This window comes from Argopecten irradians, chromosome 8 (genome assembly GCF_041381155.1).
Source record: "Argopecten irradians isolate NY chromosome 8, Ai_NY, whole genome shotgun sequence".
Taxonomy (NCBI): Eukaryota; Metazoa; Mollusca; class Bivalvia; order Pectinida; family Pectinidae; genus Argopecten; species Argopecten irradians.
Genome location: NC_091141.1, coordinates 38749162 through 38769852, shown reverse-complemented (window position 1 = coordinate 38769852; position 20691 = coordinate 38749162). Strand labels below are relative to the sequence as shown.

The 20691-nt window shown below is 41.5% G+C and overlaps 1 protein-coding gene and 1 pseudogene across 1 annotated transcript; both read right to left on the bottom strand.

The window, feature by feature from the left end:
- Positions 1–386: 386 nt before the first annotated feature.
- On the bottom strand, positions 387–7638 carry LOC138330318 (uncharacterized). Its single transcript, XM_069277823.1, has 2 exons — positions 7384–7638; positions 387–1204 (listed from the first exon to the last, which is right to left on the bottom strand). The coding sequence occupies exon 2, from the start codon at positions 1193–1195 to the stop codon at positions 452–454; it is 744 nt and encodes a 247-aa protein (XP_069133924.1). The 5' UTR covers positions 1196–1204; positions 7384–7638; the 3' UTR covers positions 387–451.
- A 6845-nt stretch (positions 7639–14483) lies between these two features.
- LOC138329890 (uncharacterized) lies at positions 14484–18539 on the bottom strand (annotated as a pseudogene).
- Positions 18540–20691: the final 2152 nt, after the last annotated feature.

Below are 20691 nucleotides of genomic sequence, written 5' to 3'. Positions count from 1 at the left end.
CAACTCTACCGTAAGTTATTATCAACTGACGTATATAGGCAAGCCTTGTTCAGGCACATCTATATTTACCTTGTATTTACTTAGGTGCTTTCACTTCAGCAGCTCGTCCAACACTAAGAAAAATCTCGTTGAAAACCGCGGCTTTATATACTGCCGGGCAACGACATTAGCGCCATCTATTTACAATAATCCTAGGCTCTAGAACGCTTAACTCACATATAGCTTAACATTACAAGCGTCTACTTGACGGCGAAACTAACAGACAAAAATAGAGCAGACAGCGATTCCGGATAGCATGGTAATACAACCGTATTTCATCACACTACCCACGCCTCCGAGCAACACGTGTCCTCACGTGCCATTACAGATAACTATAAGATACAAAATAGATTAAAGATAAAGGATTTATTGGTGGTTGTGACAAAGAAAACGATCAATTTGTCGCGGGTAATCAGTAGGACCTATCCAGTGCCTCTGCCCCAAAGAATTCGCAATACTCCACCAGCTCGACATCTCGGCCGTTGTCCGAGTATCTGGTGGTCTTCGTAACAGTTTTTCTGTTCACAGGCTGCTGTCTTAGCTCTGGTTCATAGGGATCAGTCTGTGTTGATGCATCCGCTCTTTCAAAATCGGTCTGTGTAGGGATGGAACTACGTAGCTTCTTCGAAACAACTGGCATCGGAACCATATTGATCGGATCCTTAGGGTCCACCCTTCTCTTTGGTGCCATGACAGGAATCGGCCTCGTAGGTTTTCTTATTGCACGTCCTGCCAAGAGGCAGTCATCCTCGGAGGATGAATCATCATGCACAACGGATGAATCTGAAACTTCCCCGAGAAGATCACCAGGGTCTTGTCCCTTCCAGCTCTCCACATCGGTCTCTGGTGAGTGAGCTTTGCTAAGTGCGCCTGAAGTAGAAGGTTGAGCCTTCGGCGAGTTCTTAGAAGATAATGCAGTATTCAGACTCTTTCCAGCAGCTTTCGGAACATCTACTGTCGCATCATGGCGCTTCTGGTGCCTGGTCATATTAGTAGGTCTAAAAGTTTTGTAACTGCACTTGGGACAGGACAAGGTCTTTTTCTCCATAGTTTCAATTCCACATTTCAGAATATGTTCTTTCATATCGTCGATGTTTGCCGTCCTAAATGTACACATGGGGCATTTCTTTACCGGGGTTGTCTTGGTTTTCGCCATCTCGGATATCTGTAACAAGAAAGAGCCCTCAGTTACTTAACAGCATTAACATTTTAATAACGCGAAGTATAATCAGAATGCCACTTCGGTTTATGTCGCGTTCGCCTTGGGATTGCCCTGTCAGATTCACACTCATTCTCAACACATATGAGTTTCTTTTCTGATTCACTGACATTTTCTTGCTCATCACTCTCAGGCAAACTAGATTCAAAACATGACTCATCAACTTGAACTTGCACATCCTTGCGCTCAAAAGCTTCTGCTTTGCTCTCACCACGCAATACCTGAGGATGTTTCAATCTCATTCTATCAGCATGGATTACTTTAGGTTTCCCCTTGTACCCACATGAGACTCTGTAAGTCACATCTGTCAATCTAGCAAGTACCCTGAATGGTCCTCGCCAACGACTTGCTAACTTGTGCGTGGTGCCAGCTGGAATATTCGGGAAAAAGACATACACAGAATCACCGGACTCAAATTTGGTCCAAGACAGCTTCTGGTCATGATAACGCTTCTGTCGGAGCATCGCACCTTTTGAGTGTTTCCTTACTAACTCATGTGCAGTTTCCATTTTCTCTTTCAATTGCCAAGCCCACTGATTCTGGGGAATCGCTCTGATGTTCCTAGGCATTTCATACTGTATGTCTAATGGAGTACTCGTTTCCCTTCCTAGCATCATGGCGTTCGGAGAGCTTCCTGTTGTCTCATGCTCTGTGGAGCGATAGGCCATCATCACATATGGCAGGTGTTCGTCCCAATCCGTTTGATGGGTATCCACAAACGCACTCAGCATGGTTACGAGGGTTTTGTTGAATCTTTCAACCATGCCATCTGATTTTGGATGGTAGGGAGTGGTATGCGTCTTGTTGATCTGTAGCAATTTACACATCTCCCGGAACAACGCGCTCTCAAACTGAGATCCTTGATCTGAGTGAATGGCATAAGGAACACCAAACCTAGCAATCACTTCTTCAACGAGAATCCTGGCCACTGTCTGGGCTTCCATGTTCGGCATTGCAAAGCTTTCCGTCCACTTTGTGTAGTAGTCTGATATAACTAGTATATGCCGATTGCCCTGTTGTGTGAGGGGGAGTTCACACAAGATATCGATTGCAATTCTTTCCGTGGGGAACCCTGACTCCACCATTTGCATAGGAGCTCGTTTAGTTTTACTTGGATTCTTTCTTTTACTGCACTGCGGGCATCCTATTACGTATTGTTTTACGTCTGCCTGTAACCCTGGCCAATAGAAACTCTGTCGGATTTTTGCCAAAGTCTTCTTTATTCCCAGGTGTCCCGAACTCCGATTGTCATGACTGTGAGTCAGCACGGTTCGTCTTTCCGATGCAGGTACAATTGCCTGTAGATTTGCCTCTGAATGGGGATTTTTCCGATACAACATGTCCTCATGTATCACCAGGGATTCAAATTGTGCCCATAGTGTTTTCACCACTATGCTCCGGTCACCAATTTCTTTGTACGGAGGTTTTTCTCCTCCTTTCACCCATTCAACCACTACTGCAATATCAGCATCATCTTCCTGCTTCTGCTGAAGGGATGGCTTCATTTCAATTTTGTGATCTTTTGAATCCACCATTGCTACGGGATTGCAGGCCTCAACATTTGCAGTTGTCTCTGATTGGTTCTCCCACATGGGGTCAAACCCGCATTGTCGACATGGTATCCGACTCAATGCATCGGCATTGCGGTGTTGAGTTCCCGGCCTGTGTTTGATGTCCATGTTGTAGGAACTCAGAACCTGTAGCCATCGGGCCATTTGCCCTTCTGGTGTCTTAAAATTGAGCAGCCAGCGCAGAGAACTGTGATCCGTTCTCACTGTAAACTTCCTACCGTATAGGTAGTGTTTAAAATATTTCACGAAGTGTACGACTGCCAACAACTCTTTTCTTGTTACACAGTAACTTCGTTCCGCTTTGGTCAGCGTACGACCTGCATAAGCAACTGGTCTCTCATTTCCATCAATGTTCTGTGAAAGAACTGCACCGATAGATTTGTCGCTCGCATCGGTGTCCAAGATGAAAGGCTGCTTAAAATCTGGGTGAGCCAGTATGGGGGCATTAATCAAGTGATACTTCAGGGTAGTGAATGCCTCCTGACAGGCTTCAGTCCACTCAAATGGCCTGCCCTTCTCAGTCATTCTGTGTAGACAGCTCGCAATATGTGATAAGTTTCTGACAACTCTTCTGTAATATCCGCAAAAAAACCAAAATGATCTCACTTCCTTGGTATTCTTTGGAATGGGCCATTGCTCTACAATTTTCACTTTTTCATCATCAGTGGCTATACCTTTCTCAGATATCACGTGTCCAAGGTAGACTACCTCCTTTCCAAATAGTTGGCATTTCCGGCTCTTTAATTTCAGCCCTGCAACAGAGAGTCTCTCAAACACAGTTTGTAGATTTAGTAGCATATCATCAAAATCTTTTCCTACCACAATCACATCATCCAAATAGATGAGGCAGATCTGCCATTGAAGTCCGGCCAACACAGTCTCCATTAACCGTTCGAATGTAGCTGGGGCAGACGTCAATCCGAAGGGCATCACCTGGAATTCATATAATCCAGTTCGAGTCGAGAAGGCAGTTTTAGGACGATCTTCGCTTTCCAGTTCAACTTGCCAGTATCCTGCATTGAGGTCGAGTGTAGAAAACCACGTACACCCTGACAAGTGATCCAGCGCCTCATCAATGCGTGGCAATGGATATGCATCATGCACGCTCACAGCATTGAGTTGCCTGTAATCAACGCAAAATCTGAGACTTCCGTCCTTCTTGCGTACCAGAACAATACCAGAAGACCATGGGCTGGTAGACTTCTGGATTACTCCTCGATCGAGCATATCCTTAACTTGTCTATCTACTTCAGAACTCAGATGTGCTGGTACTCTTCTGAGAGGTTGTTTGATGGGTCGAGCATCACCTGTTTCTATCTTGTGTTTTATGACTGTAGTCCGTCCAAGATCACTGTCGGATGCTGCAAACAAGTTACTATATTTCAATAGTAAAGCCTTGACCCTGTTGCTCTGTTCTGAAGTCAGATGCTCTTTTGATCTCTCTAATAGTTGATCCAAATCTTCTCTGAGTTTTCCTGTAGGTGCATCACTAGAGGATTGCACTGTCTCCATCACAGTCGATACAGGACTAGCATGAGCGACATTGGTTCCTGGGTAAATGGTTTGTGGATCCTCCTGCAGGTTCATGAGCCTCACGGGAACAGTAGTCTCGCTACTCACCAAGGATCGGGCTACCAGAGCTTTATCATTCTTCAGAAAGGAGTTGGTACCTTCTATAATAAGTGATTCATCCTTCATCTGTTTACCCACAGGAAAATTAACTTGTCCATTAATGATCATTTCGCTCTTACCAGGAATGGTTATCTTCTCAGTAGCGACAACTCGAAAACATCCAAGTGTTCCCTCATACTTTGTGTCAACAGGCATATCGTCTAGAACAAGCGATCCACGCTTCAGATCAATCAGACCATTTCTTGATCTCAAGAAGTCAAGGCCAAGGATTCCTTCATTACTTATTTGTGCAACTACTGCCTCAAAGTAAACATCCCTGCAGCCTTCTGGTTTTATCATAAAACCTCCCTGACCAAGGACTTTGAGTTCACTTCCATTAGCTGCCAAGACATCCTTTTTAACTTCTCTCAGTTTTGGTCTCCGCTCTTGTGGAATTCTCTCATACACTTCTTGTGACAAGATTGTCACAGTAGCTCCGGTATCGACCAACAGCTTCACATTGGTATGCTGAACTTCGGCATTGATATACAGTCCAGCCTCCTGAGCAGCAGAGGATACTCCGATTCCGGCTGATTGTTTACTCCTGCGCCTTCTTGTTCTAGTCCTGACTGGATTAGCAGCTCCATTTGATTTCTTATCCGATTTCTTTTTGAGCTGAGGACAATCCCTACGAAAATGTCCTGTTTCATGACACTTAAAACAGCGTCGCTCAAAGTTCGAATCCTTCCCACCTTGTTTTTGCTGATCGGGCTTATACTGATTTTTCACTCCCGATTGTAACTGGCTGATATCTCCTTGCATCTTTTCCAACTTCTGTTGGATGCTTCTCAACATGGATTCCATCCCAGACTTCTCAGTCTCTACTGGATGGTTGGCATCAGTACCCTCAGTACTTGTATTCCTCAAATAGGCATGACCATCATTTCCATGTTTCTCTGCTTTCTTATAAGCCTCCAACTCAACCGCCAGATGAATCGCATCTGTAAGGTTCTCAGGTCTCGCTTGTTTAATGCGAATACGCATATCCGAATCAGCTAGTGATTCTAGAAACTGTTGCTTGGCCAAAGTTTCTCTCACTCCACCTTCAACAGTTGGATAGGTTAAATTAACTAACCTACGAATAGCTTGACCCAGCTCTGGAAGTGTTTCATTAGCCCTCTGCCTCCTTTCCAACAACTGTACTCGATAAAGTTCAGTTTGATTTGGTGGGGCAAATCTTTGTTCGAGAGCTCTCACTAATGAGAAATAGTGATCTTGCTTCCTGGTAGGTAAATCACCCAAGTATACCCTGAGCTTGTCCTCTCAAACTCACAGCAAGATATAGTCCCATCTCATACTCTGACCAGCGATTAATTCGAGCACATGTCTCAAAATGAGACAAATAATCCCTCCATGGTGTCGTGCCATCATATGTAGAGGCTTTTACTGACACATGCTTTACATTGGGTTTCCTACTCAATGATTGGTCCTCATAATCACTATCATCCAAATCAGCGATCGACTTTGGATTCGTTCTCCTCCGCTGAGGGGAATAATAGCTTGATACATCTTCTTTCTCGATAAATCGAGCTGTACCTCTTTGATTTCTGTCTCGATAAGTGATATTGTCTGCTCTATCATCATCAAATCGCGAGGAATGGGTGTTCTCCGAGAATCTCACCTTAGGAGTGCTCTCCCCTTTACTTCGGACTCCAAAATTTCCTTCGTGTGATGATTTCTTCAGTCTTTGCTGACTAGCAGACTCTCGCAGGCTCTGATTCTGAACATCTAGTTGGCGTAACTGTTCCTGCATTTTCTCTATCTCCCTATCAATCTCATGAGATGAAATATCTTCAGGCGTGCTCATACTGCTATATAAATCAGCAATATCTGCCTTTACCTCAGAAGTTCTGCCATCTGCATACATAGATGTTATACCAGAATCTCTATAATGACTGCTCCCCTTCGACATCTGTAGTTTTGGTGTAGAGTGAAATCCCTGTCCACTATCCTCACCAAAATCCATCTCAGAATTTCTCAACTGAGTGCGAGATGTCTCATCAGAAATCATATTCACAATAATATAACAGTTAAATCTAAAATCACATTTTATTTAAAACTGAGTAATCGAACAGCACAAAAATATAGACAAGATCACCACCGCTGCCACCAAATTATGTGACGTTTACCGGGTCCGATCCAGTCACAATTAACTGATGATCTATAGTGTCTATATTATGTACTGTTCCTATCAAATTACTCAGTGCAAATATATACAAATAATACACAGCTGATCTAGCTGTGATTCTATCTATCCCTAAATATTATGATTTACAATATCAATCCTACTGATCACTCAGTGCCTCTGAGTGATCATGATAACTTAACTTCAAAATATACAAACAGCATAAATCATACAGATCAGAATAATTATTAAATGATTAGCAACAACTACTGAATTATCTATAAGCCTATGCGAGTAGTCTCCCCTACCTCGGGTGATTCGATAATCCCTACTCGTACATATATAACCAGACTACGATAAAATCAATGTTATATTATCTATTAAGAACCTTTCCCTAAGGCCTAACACTACCGAGCTACCGAGTACTCAAAATCACTGTGCACTCACAGTACTCACTGCTACTGAGCACTCACGTTTACCGAGCACTCTCAGAGTAATCACTCCAGCAATGATTCACACACAATCATTACATATTACCGAGTACTCACAGAGTAATCACTAGTACTCTCAATGATTCATGTAAACGTAATCATTCAACGAGCAATCCCAAGGCTCAGTTTACAACTTACTCTCCAGAGTATATAACGCGGAGGAGGAAAGCCTTATTCAGGCACGTCAATCTCCGATCTCAACTCTACCGTAAGTTATTATCAACTGACGTATATAGGCAAGCCTTGTTCAGGCACATCTATATTTACCTTGTATTTACTTAGGTGCTTTCACTTCAGCAGCTCGTCCAACACTAAGAAAAATCTCGTTGAAAACCGCGGCTTTATATACTGCCGGGCAACGACATTAGCGCCATCTATTTACAATAATCCTAGGCTCTAGAACGCTTAACTCACATATAGCTTAACATTACAAGCGTCTACTTGACGGCGAAACTAACAGACAAAATAGAGCAGACAGCGATTCCGGATAGCATGGTAATACAACCGTATTTCATCACAGTGATAATAAGGATCTGTATTTGAATCAGATTGATACAAAAAGCTACACTGGTGACAATATTTACAGGTAGTTTGGTTTACAAAACATCATTGGCGTGTTCACGATGGCGTGCGCTCGTGTAACACATTTTTTTAACGGAAGCGGGTGGTCGGGCGTGCACTCGATATGGTTGTGGTCCCGTGCACTTAATACTGTCAGAATAAATATGTATTTAGCGCTCGCCATTCTGAGCACGCCTCAGATAAAAGTGAAATAATCTTTGTAGATAGCAATCTTTATAGATAAAACACGTCATTTGATACAAGTAAGAGCGCATACGATGACCAGGGGCGCGCAGGGGTAACAGGGAAAAGTCCTCATCTGTGTTCACTGTGCTGTGAGACAATAAAGGGAAGGCACCGTGTTCCCCCGTCTTCGCGTTATTGTAGCCTTTCCGTCTTTATTGTGCTCAGTGGCCGTACGCTTGCCGTTTTTTCTCTGACCCTTGCTATTAATAGGACGTTAAACTCCGAACGAGGGACTCTCAGTGGACCCAGCCGTTGAATCACTAAACGGTTTTTCAATATCATCACAATCCTTTACAGTCACTGAACCTTTTTACCAACCACGTGTTGCTTGGTGTCTTCGACGGCATGCTTCAGTGATATAGCACTATAAAAAGGGCAACAGTTCCAATATACAAGAAGCCACAACATGAATATACCACCGTCTCCCAAAACACACACCTCGCACTTCACACACGCTACACACTGCATGCATGGCAGGCCGTCCTTAAATGACCCTGGTTGTTAATAGGACGTTAAAATAATCAAACAAACAATCGACTTTCTCTGGGCCAGAAACCGTGGCAAACCAAGAGTTTTGAGCATCGCACTAAAAACGAACTTGTCAGCCATCCTGTAGACCCAGGAAAACCGGTAACCCTATTAATATGCAATTGACTATATTACAGCATGGAAATCCTGTCTTCTTCTTAAATGACTATATTCTTCCTAACGTTTCCCATGATACCGCCTCATTTTTTGGCCTCCTGATGAGCGTTTGACCTTGTGAGGTAGGGTCTGGGTTCTGTCTCCTGGCTGAGACACACCAAACTCAGCAAACGTGGTAGTTTCTGCTCCTGCTTAGCGCTCAGCATAAAGCATTGAACTCTTTTCTTCTTCCTAACGTCTTTTTTGACACTGCCCTTTTTTCACCGCTGTTGAGCGCTTGTCCCTGTGAGATAGATTCTGGGTTCTTGTCCCTGGCTGAGAAGTATTTGTTTCTGCTCCTGCTTGGCGCACAGCATAAAGGGAGTGGGACGACCTGGGTTCGCCTGTTCTCTGCTGTATAATGTGACCAGGTGGGGTGTGTGGCTTGGCGTCTTCAGCAGCATGCTTCAGTGATATAGCACTATAAAAGGTGCAAGAGTTACATTATACAAAAAAGACACAACGCAAAACATACCTCCAAAACATGCACCTCGTACTTCACACACGCTACACACCACATACATGAGAGGCAGTCCTTACATGACATTTGCCGTTTATTTAATAAAACAAACAATCACTCACCTGTTTATGTGAGTTGCCGGTGCTCGCGCACGTGCATTCTTTTGCTTTACTTATCCAGTCTAATACTACCTTAGGCATTATATTTTCTCCATGTATTTGTATGTTTATAATTCCATTCCTTATTTCTCAATTTGAATTTAAATATTATCCTAAAGTGGCCTGAACGGGTAGGGCGTTCAGAATTGTAACTGCTGCCGCTATGGCTATGATAGTAAAAAAGGGGGGACGACTAAATTTAGGATATTATCTTCTCTTCCTTATGCCTCCCTTGGCACAGCCTACTTTTTGGCGTTGAGGTGAGGCGTTCGGCACTGTTTGAGATGAAGGCTCTGGGCTCTGTCCCTTTGTTCACGATTACACACCAAGTCTATTATAAGTGGTAGTTTCTGCTCTTGCATATAAGCACTCACCAAACAAGGAGTTGGACGAAATGGTTCGCCCGTAGTCAGTCTCATGTGACCAGGTGGGGGTGATAGTCTTGTGTTCGGCGCTTGCCTTAGTGATGTTGGCACTATAAAAAAGGGCAACAGTTCCACTATACAAGAAGACACAACACGAACATACCGCAGTCTCCCAGTACACTCACCTCGCACAACATACACGCAACCACACCGCATATACACGGGAGGCCGTCTTTGCATGACCATAGCTGTTAATAGGACGTTAATAAATCAAACAAACAAACAAACAAAGTCTCCCAACACACGCACCTCGCACATCATAGACGGCAAACGCACCGCAAACATGGGAGGCAGTCCTTACATGACCATAGCTGTTAATAGGACGTTAATGAATCAAACAAACAAAACAAAAAATCCTAACGTAAAACACTATAAGTTCAGTGATTTTATTAAAAGTAATCATATTGTAGTGTCGCTCTTCTGAAAATTTTAGAATAGTTAATTTGGATGCAAAGTTAAGTAGTTAACCATTTTTTAGAAAATATTGTTAATGGTATTTAAACCCTCATCAAATTGCATTTCATGGTTCCAACGGACTGATAATGCATAATATTAACAATTTTTTTTGTCGACATAGTTAAAAGTATATCTTAATCCAATGAACATTTATAAAATAAATAGTCCTACTACTATTCCTGCAAAAGTCTGTTAAGGGGTTATTCTATAGCAGACTCATTACACGATAGATCCTCGCTGTTTGTTTTTATAATCCTTAGGGAAATAATTCTGATTTTCAACATCAATACACACTTTCCTTTAAGCATTTTTAATTTCGCATCATGTTATCACATAAAAAATATAAGTTTTTGAATAGAGGAATATGCTGACTAAACACAATATCCGGACAGTACGTCCGGAGAACTTAATGACAATATTATCGGTGGATCATCCTAATTTACCTTTTCAACAATAGTTCAAAAACGAAGGACATAAAGTAACAGGGGAAAGACTACAGCCTTGACCGCACACCACGAGTCATGGAAAACACTTTTCTGAAATAATGGCCATTGACTATAACAGATGAAGATATGTCTTTATACAGAATTTTAATTCCAGCTTAAAATATTCAAGTACAAAAATTATACTTAGTTTTACACTTTAAATAAGGAATATTGTAATTAAAACTCTATCGATTGCCTTTTCTTGGACTAGGCTTACAAATATGCAACATTTAAAAATCTTTTCTGGTCAACATAATCCAAAATATTTCTTAACAAATGACATATTATCAAAAATAGTTTCTACCCTTCCACAGCACAAGTCTTATCATGGTAAAACTAAAAACAGGACATTATACACGATTAAGCCTTTTTTAAAAACGGGTTTATCATTGATCAGAAAATGTCACAGCGACTGACAGTTTTGGAGGTCTTGGCCTCCCACCATCTTTTAATCTTACATACATTAAATGTTGAACAACACTGGTGCACGATGTGGTACAGGACTTTTTTCACTAAAACATCTGATATACAGTGTTACAACAAGAATTGATCTGATAGCACTTCCTAATCAATTAATAACAATCTTATTCATACAAGAGTTTTGGGATGGAGAGCGTCACTCCTAGTCAAAACCAGAAACCCAACAAACCGCATTCATCGGGAAAGGCCCGGTCCTTACATGACCATGGCTGTTTGATGGGCACGTCCTAATTAATCTCAAACAAAACATAACAATCAGTGTCCATTATCTTTCCACGCAGGTAACCCGGTACCGTTTTGTTGCAGCCAATTCTTTCCCCCCTGCTGAAAGTTTCCCCGGGGAAAGAATAGGCTAGCTGATTCTTTCCCCCCCTAGTTATTTTTTCCCCCCGGGGAAAGAATTAGCTAGCTGATTCTTTCCCCCCTCTTGATTAATTTTTAGGGGGAAATCCATTGACTAGCTGATTCTTTCTCCCCTCTCGATTTATTTCTAGGTGGGAAACTATTGGCAAGCTGATTCTTTCCCCCTCTCGATTTATTTCTAGGTGGGAAACTTTTGGCTAACTGATTCTTTCCCCCCTCTGGAATTATTTCAAGGGGGTGGGAGAGACTATTGGCTAGCTGATTACCCCCCCCCCCCCATTTTGATTAATTTTAGGGGAAATATTGGGTAGCTGATGATGTCCCCATTTCCTGTCTCTTTATTTCTAGTTGGGAAACTAATGGCTAGCTTGATTCTTTCCCCCCTCTCGAATTATTTTCAGAGGGGGGAAACTTTTGGCTAGCTGATCACTTTCCCCAGTCTCAATTTATTTTAGGGGGAAATATTGGCTAAATGATTGTTTCCCCTCTTCCCTCTATATTTATTTCTATAAGGGGGAAACTATTGGCTAGCTGATTCTTTCCCCCCTTCCCTGTCTATTTATTTCTATATTGGGGAAACTATTGACTAGCTGATTCTTTCCCCCTTCCCTGTCTATTTTTATTTCTATATTGGGGAAACTATTGACTAGCTGATTCTTTCCCCCTTCCCTGTCTATTTATTTCTATATTGGGGAAACTATTGACTAGCTGATTCTTTCCCCCCTTCCCCCTGTCTATTTATTTCTATCAGCTAGCTAATAGTTTCCCCGTAGATATAATCAAGCAGGGGGAATAATCAAAGCTAGCACAATAGGTTTCCCCCACCCCCTGGTAAATAATTTGAGTGGGCGGGGAATGGGAATCACGCTAGCCAACAGTTTTCTCCCCCTAGACTATAGTTGAGAGGGGGGGAAAGATAATCAGCTAAGCCATTAGTTTTCTCCCCGTAGAATCATAATTTGATTAGGGGGGAAAGAAGAATCAGCTAGACCAATTAGTTTCCCTCATAGCTATAATCAAAAGGCGGGGGAATGAATCAGCTACGACCAAATAGTTTCCCCCTCTAACGTTTAATCGATGACGGGGGTGAATGAGATCAGCTAGCCAATATTTTACCCTAGAAATTCAACTCAAGAGGGGGGACATAATTCAGCTAGCAAAAATAGTCTCACCCACCCACCTGGAACCAAGTTCGACGAGGGGAAGGAGAAAGAAATCAGCTAGTACAATGGATTTCCCCCTAAAATTAATCAAGAGGGGGGAAAGAATCAGCTAGCTAATTCTTTCCCCGGGGGATGGGGATAAAAGTAATTAGGGGGGGGGGGGGGGGGGGAAAGAATCAGCTAGCCTATTCTTTCCCGGGGGGAAAAAAAACTCAGCTAGCCAGTTTTTTCCCCGGGGAAGAAATCAGCTAGCCAATTCTTTCCCCGGGGGAAAACTATCAGAGGGGGAAAGAAATGGCTGCTACAAACTGTTTCTTATGGTCACCTTCCCAATAACAGTTTTCTCACGCTCGATTTACCACCTTGCCATAGAAACCCATCGAAAAGAGAAACAGGTGGATGGCGTCATCCGACATACATGACGGCAGCCATTTTGGATGTTAATGGTAACCCGTCGCCTGTCACAGGGCTCCGGCTGCAGGGTATAATGTTTCTCCCAGGAATGGCCCCTGCTCCCACTATAAACGTCCACGTTCTCTGGGTCAGATAAACGTAGCGAACCAAGAGTTCGGCGGCCTCACAACGAAATACCGACTTCAGGTCGTCAGACTGGAGACCCGCCTTCTAGTTATGCCTTGACGATCTCGTATCGTGTCACTGAATTCTTTTGTAGTCCGGAAACATGAATTTTCACTTTTAAAAATCGCGTTTTTGGCGGTATTGTTAGGTAATATAAGGTGGCATTGGACTGGATTTGATTAGCTACAAGAATGCAACGTGCGCAAGCGCCGCCAACTCACCTGTACAGGTAGGCGAACGCATAGAACAGGTAGACGGCCAGGGTGGAGAAAATGGCCCCTGGCGAACACCATAGCTCTATTATATGCGCTAGACAGCTCAACTAAAATTCATTAAGGAAACATTGTGACTAAAAATTATTTAAAGACGGTGACGAAAGGAAATATGCACCGTCGTTCACTACAAAAAATAACTAGATAGGGTAAAGTACAAGGTTTATAAGAAACAATATGACTGAAATATGATCCTTATAACCAATCCGGGCCGAAAGAGGATCCGAAAACATCCCATAAAGGGTCATGTTTGGATGACCTTTGTACGTTCTACACATTGATTTATCAATTGACCACGCCATGTCGTCCCAGTATACACATACAATTAACTTTGTTTATGCTGTTTGGGAGCGAGATGACTTCGTACACGAAAATAATTTCTGACAGCTTTTTCAGTCAATTTTGTCCCTTTATATTCAAATTTCTGACAGCAGCAATTTAGTTGGCCGATTCCAAAGGTCACCTGGACATGACCCCTAATGGGATGTTTTCAGATCCTCTTTTCCATCGCAGTGATAATAATTTTTTTGGTTTTGTTTGATCTGTCATGTAAGGACGGCCTCCCATGTGTGCGGTGTGTTGCGTGTATGTTATTTTAATGGAACTGTTTTTTTATAGTGCTATATCACTGAAAGATATTATACTGACAACGGGCGAACCAGTCGTCCCACTCCCTGATAGAAAGAAACTGGAAGGAGAAAGATAAGGTGATAGAAATGGAAGCTGATAAATTAACTTGGCAATACCAAAACGGACATAATTGTAAAATGACGTTGCGTTGCAAAGGTAAAAGATATAAAGTTGAAAAGTACTGAAAACATAGACTAGACAAAACTTAAAAAGGCGCTAAGCTGACATAACTTGACTTTGCGAAAAAATGCTCGAGATACATCAAATTTATACACATAAACTCCATACAGTGAAAAAATCTATCGTTGTCCGTGGACGCAAGGTTCGAAATCACACCATATCAAATAGTCAATGATTACAATCGTATCAATGAGAAAATATAACAATAAACATCATATGAAATGATCACAACACGTTTATAAGTCGACGGACAAACAAAGGTCGGTCAGAAGGAATTTCAGAGCCGTCATAGTCAATGGATAGTTGTATAACATCAACGTCAACAAAAAGACAAGACTCGCAAATTTTTGACCGGTCCATCACTAACAGCCGATCTTCATACATCTGGGCCATCTTGATCACAGCACTGTCGAAAGACGTTGGGAAAATCACCCCATCAGTGATATAGCACTATAAAAAGGCAACAGTTCCACTATACAAGAAGACACAACATGAATATACCGCTGTCTTCCAAAACACGCAACCAGCACAACATACACACGGCATACATGGGAGGCCGTCCTTACATGACCATAGCTGTTAATAGGACGTTGATAAATTAAACAAACGAACAAACAAACCTCGCTGCTGGCGCCTGGAAACAAACTGGACACTTGGCCATTACATGACCAACCCCCGAGCATTTGAGGCACATTAGGGGACGTCCTAATACAGAGATAAGAGCAGACCTACCCACCACCTGGGCCGGATTTAGTATCTGGTCCTAGGTACCTTCAGTGATTAGAAGTTCCTGCATCCTGGTTCCAATCACCAAACTACAGTCTCCCATATTTACGGTCTCCCTCCGGAAATCATAATACATATCCACGATAGGGTCGTCACTCAGCCATATAACTTAAAATAGAGCCGACGCTGGTCGCACCTCACTGGCGCCAAAGAAAAAATGTCCTTGCCGTGGGATTTGTTGCTTGATGACTTCGGAAGCATGCTTCAGTGATATAGCACTATAAAAAGGGCAACAGTTCCACTATACAGAAAGAGACAACACGAACATACCGTAGTCTGCCAAGACACTCACCTCGCACTTCACACACGCTTTACATTGCATACAAGGGAGGCTGTCCTTACATATTCATGGATGTTAATAGGAGGTTAAAATAATCAAACAAACAAAGGATTACACCGCGGTCCAGCATCCTGTTCACCGACATGTCCTCGTCGACCGTCACCTACTCAATATCGCAATCAAATCGCATTGTTGTTGGCTCTGACACACGGAAACTGAGACTGAAAAATATATACAATTTAAAAACTTAACTATGGACACATAAATAATAATGACAACAATACAAAAAAATTGCATATCATATCAGGTATATAACAGCCTAGATCGCCACATAATATGGCACCGACACGCGGACACTGAGACTGAAAATATACACAATTTAGAAATTTCATTATAAATAGAAGACACTTAAGTTTTATGACAAATAAAAAAAGCTGACATAATAAATTGCTTATATTATGTACATGTATGTAGTATTATAACAGCCTAGATTACCATAACAAACATAAGAAATGGTTCACGCTAATATTTACAGATTTACAGAGTACGTATTTTTAATGCAGAAACTACAGGTACAAGAGTTTACTTTTTTCGTGTGTGACTGTATGTCTGCCTAATATGTGTGTATACTAGTATATTTTCACCAATATTTTTAGTTTTTCCAGATTGTTGTCTCTTGGCTGGCGGTTTTTTGCCGCAAGTTTGTTTTGTCTTGAGCAGTGGAATTAGAAAGATGTTGCCGAAATAGTTTCCATGTTGTCTGGTTTTTTTTTCACATTCAGGAATTTCCGAAAATGTCTTTTTCATGGTTTGACTAGGTCAGCCAGTCGTCCTGATTGATTAGGAATTGCGAAAATTTGGTCTCTAATTTGTGGTTTCCCCTACCGTGTAAAGCGCTCCGTATATCGAACATATGTATTTTTGATACACTAGACAGTTTTCCACAAGAACGAGAAATATCAAAGGACAGACCCAGTAGTATTGGCCAAATGTGATTCTCAAGTAAAAACCAAATCAGCATGTCATCGTAGGTACGAAACAATTCCCCAGATTAAAAGTTCTGTCGATGCCAATGGGGCTTCTGGCTTCTGTCCCATCAGTCCCAAAATGTATTCGAAGTTCTTGTTCTTTTCGAGTATCTAGTACAGTTTTTGTCTGGTACATAAAAACAAGTCTGAGTTCTTGAAGACATACATATGTAATGTAAGGCATTTGTCATCGCGCTTTCTTCATCGCTACCTTTCGTCAATTTGACATTATCTAGTTTTGATCGAATATACCAAAAAAAGTATCTTTATGTCCCTTCCTCCCCGTCCCAATGTAATGATTAAGGACCTCATATGGTTGGATTTTCCCCTGCCTTTTTCTTGACTACTCCTTGATTTTTGTATGTCATCGTAGTTACGAAACATTTGTCCAGATTAAAAGTTCTGTCGATGCCAATGGGGCTTCTGCCTTCACCAATACACAGTTAGATTCCATGTCATTTAATTCTTCTTCTGTGTATATTATTATATTTGGTAAGTTGTCTTCGCCAAATTTTACACTTTTGATAGATGGGTTTGATTGACTTTCTGACATAATCGTGAGAATTTCATCGGCTACATTTGGAATAGAATTAGATGTTTCTGTTTTTTATATTTATTATTTTTGTACCTATAAATTTAATCGCTAATCTGTCTGGCACTGTTTGGTCCTAAATCATTTTGTCAAAATTTTCTGTCAAACATACTTATGATGCTGATTTCGTTTTTACTTGAGAAGCAGTTTTGGCCAATACTACTGGCTCAGTCCTTTGATATTTCTAGTTTGATTTCGAATTGCCGTGACAGGATATTGCATCTTTCCGAACACAAGTATACTCTACCAACGCAACGTTTTCTAATGCTTGCATATATAGTGGCTATTGTGTTATTTTTGTGATTCTTTTTTGTAAGTCTTGTCCCCTTTTAAATTTATATAGTATCTATGTAATTGCAACAATCTGTTGAGTTTAGTGGTTTAGTACAATGTAGAAACTTGTGCATTTTCTTTACTTAGGATATATATATCTGGTATATAACCTTGGATTTTGGTTATATAATAAGATATAATAACTTGATAATTAAAGATATGGGAGCTCACATAATTGTTCGGAAAATAAATTAACGAAGTAATCTGAGAAAAATAATAAAAAAAGAAAAGAAAGGGTAAAGCTGACAAAGTCAATACCAGGACGGACATAATTGTAAACTGACAATGCGTTGCGAAGGTTAAAAATACAAAGTTGAATAGTACTAAATCATAGACAAGACAAACATTGAAGGAGGTGCTAAGCCTACATATTTGACAAAATCATGAACAGAATACTCGAGAGAAAGGATCACTGCATAAACAAGTTGACACAAAGTTATGAAAGGAAACACCATATACAAGTGAGAATAGTTACGAAGTCCGTAGGCGCGCGTGTGTCAAAAACCGAATCACATTACCGCCATCATTGTCCATTGAGAAAAGTTATTGTCGGTTGCCACAAACAGCACAACACTTACATTACTGGGGCCGCCCTCGTCAATAACTAATCTGTCACCAGTACTAGCATGGTCATCATCTTCTGTCCATTTCGTCCTCATTTACTGTAGGGGAGGGTTGTCCAGGGGCCAAATATCCATTACTTAATACAACAGGGGAATGCTGAGGACCCTGCTTACCCCTCTTCGACAGGGTGAAACCATCCTCTCCCGCAACAATGGGTCGCTTATTGCTGCATGTTTCGTCTGTTCCGGCACACCGCTACCTCCGACGAGGGCTCGCGGTCAAGGTCCCATCCATGGGAGGAGGTGACTCGGACCGACGATCTTCGCAGCGTATGAAGCATTGGTCTGTTCGGGTCTCCCAGGGCACTGAGACCGAACATGACCAACCTGGTGACATCGTAAACAAATTATGGACGACCTGGCACAATCACAAGGGCTGTCTTGCCAAACATGCGTGCATTATGCGGAATGGAGTCCTGGCCACCTTCCCTTATCAATAAAGTCAACTTCCGTGTTCCGGTTTCCAACTTCATCCCACTCACATCATCAATTTCCCTTTCTATACAGATAACCCTGGCATGGTAGCCATCAAAATAGTCTGATATGGCCTGATCGTCAATCCATGACGGTAACCCACTGCACACGAATAGTTAACCGTCGCTGGTCGCATGGCTCCGGCTGGAGAGAAATACTGGGCATTTCTCACACATTCGCTCTCATCACATTGTCGACATTGTGCCTGACTAGATAGATTGGCCAAACCATTGCTCACAGCGGAAATCTCGGACGAACCAAATATCTGAACGCGGAAGATTCCCTTCCTCACAGCAGAGCCCTGACAATTTGAACGGTGTTACAGTACTACCTTCCTGGTGGGGTTACGTATCAGATATTAAGCTGATAAGATCAGATAATTTTTTTTCAATTTTCATAAAATTTTGTTCAATATGTACATTTTAAAAACAACAGTTTTTACAAAAACATGATACAAAACAACAGGTATATATTTACACAACGAATCATGACAGTAGAAAAAGAACAAGGGACTGGTTTTTTTTTGGGGATTATCTATGCAGTGATGAAATCGCCAAAGTGCCGAATCGAGTTGGACTTTTTCCTCCAAAATCTGTTTTACCCACGAATTAACCAAAGATACCAATGGTTGGATAAAAGAACACTCATAGAACAAATGACTGATAGTCTCTACTTCCTTAAAACATAAAGAACATGTTTTACAAGAATAAACACCATTTTTACACATACGATAATTGACAGGGATAATTTCATGTACAATTCGAAAAACTACATCTCTGGAATGAGTATCCAGCAAACTATTGTGTATATTTCTAAAAACTCTTTCAAAATTAATAGATGGAAAAACAGAAACAATTCTTGGAGTTTTACATACACTTTTAACACATAGATGATAAAATTCTTAGGTTGTAATTTTCCCAAACACTAATGAGTTATTTTTTTAAACAAATTCTTTAAACATAGAAATCACATACCTATAAAAGGGCAGAATTTTGTGATCCCTTAGCAATAACTCGACATAGGATTATATAACAATAACAAAAACACGGAAGTAAGGCTGAAAAAGCTAACGATGCAACAACAAAACGGACATAATTATAAACTGACAATGCGTTACAAAGGCAAACATAGAAAGTTGAATATAGTAATTAAAGCTTAGAGAAGACAAAAATTAAAATACGCGATAAGCTGACAATGCTTGACTAAATCAGGAACAAAATGTTCAAGATACATCAAATCTATACAGGAAAACACCACACAGCAGAAAATTATATCGTAGTCCGTGGACGCGCAAGGGTCGAAACCACACCGTAGTAAATAGTCAATGACGATGAACTCAATGCAAGCTAAACTTATAGTAAAGTAAAAAGATATTAAATGACGTAAAGAAAACCACCGATAAAACATCATTTAAAATGATGAAAACACGTTTATAAGTGAAGTCCAGGGACAAGCATAGATCGGTCAGGGGGAATTCTAGAGCCGACATAGTCAATAAATAGCCTTGAGATATATAAAAAAAAAAAACAATTACTACGAGCTTTCCGACAGGTCCATAACTAACGGGAAATCATTTAAATATCTGGGCCCCTTTGAATCACACCAATGTCGAATGACGTTTGGAATACACGCTCACCGTCGGAGGGGGTAGGGTCTGGTTTGGAATCCATCCGTGACAGAGGAGACGGGAGGACGCCTCCTCTCCCTCCTACTGTTCACTACCTTAAACCCTTCATCATCCTCGTCCTCCAGCGACGTCTTGTGAGAAGAGGACATATCCTGGGGCGTCTCATCGGGGGTCTCCGCAACACCGGGCTCTGTACTAACAGTGACCTCCTCCTGCGGGGGAACCTGGGCCCGTAGGCCCTCTCCCCTGCAGGAACAGACGAATAAGATCTCGCCGCAGGCGCCTTTATTCGGACAGGGAACCTCGGCCCTCACGTAACCAACCTCGAGCACTAAATCACATCGGAACTCATAGCACCGAAATAGAGGGCACCTAACCCATTACCTAATTAGAGCATCTTCAGATCACTATATCACATAAGGCGTCCCTCATCACAAAGGCTCTATATACAGCAATACAGCTAACAGATAGACTATTCCCGAGTATCCCGAAAATCAACCCGTGCCGTCCGTAGCTCTAAACCAAACTAACTCATCACAGATGGCATAACACAGTGAAGATAGATGACAATAACAATAAACACAAAGATTAAACAATGGATTTAGATTCAAGTATCAGGTGAACTATTACCAGTTTGTAGTAGACCGTAAATTGACGACTTGTCACAAACGGAACAACGACACGAGTGCA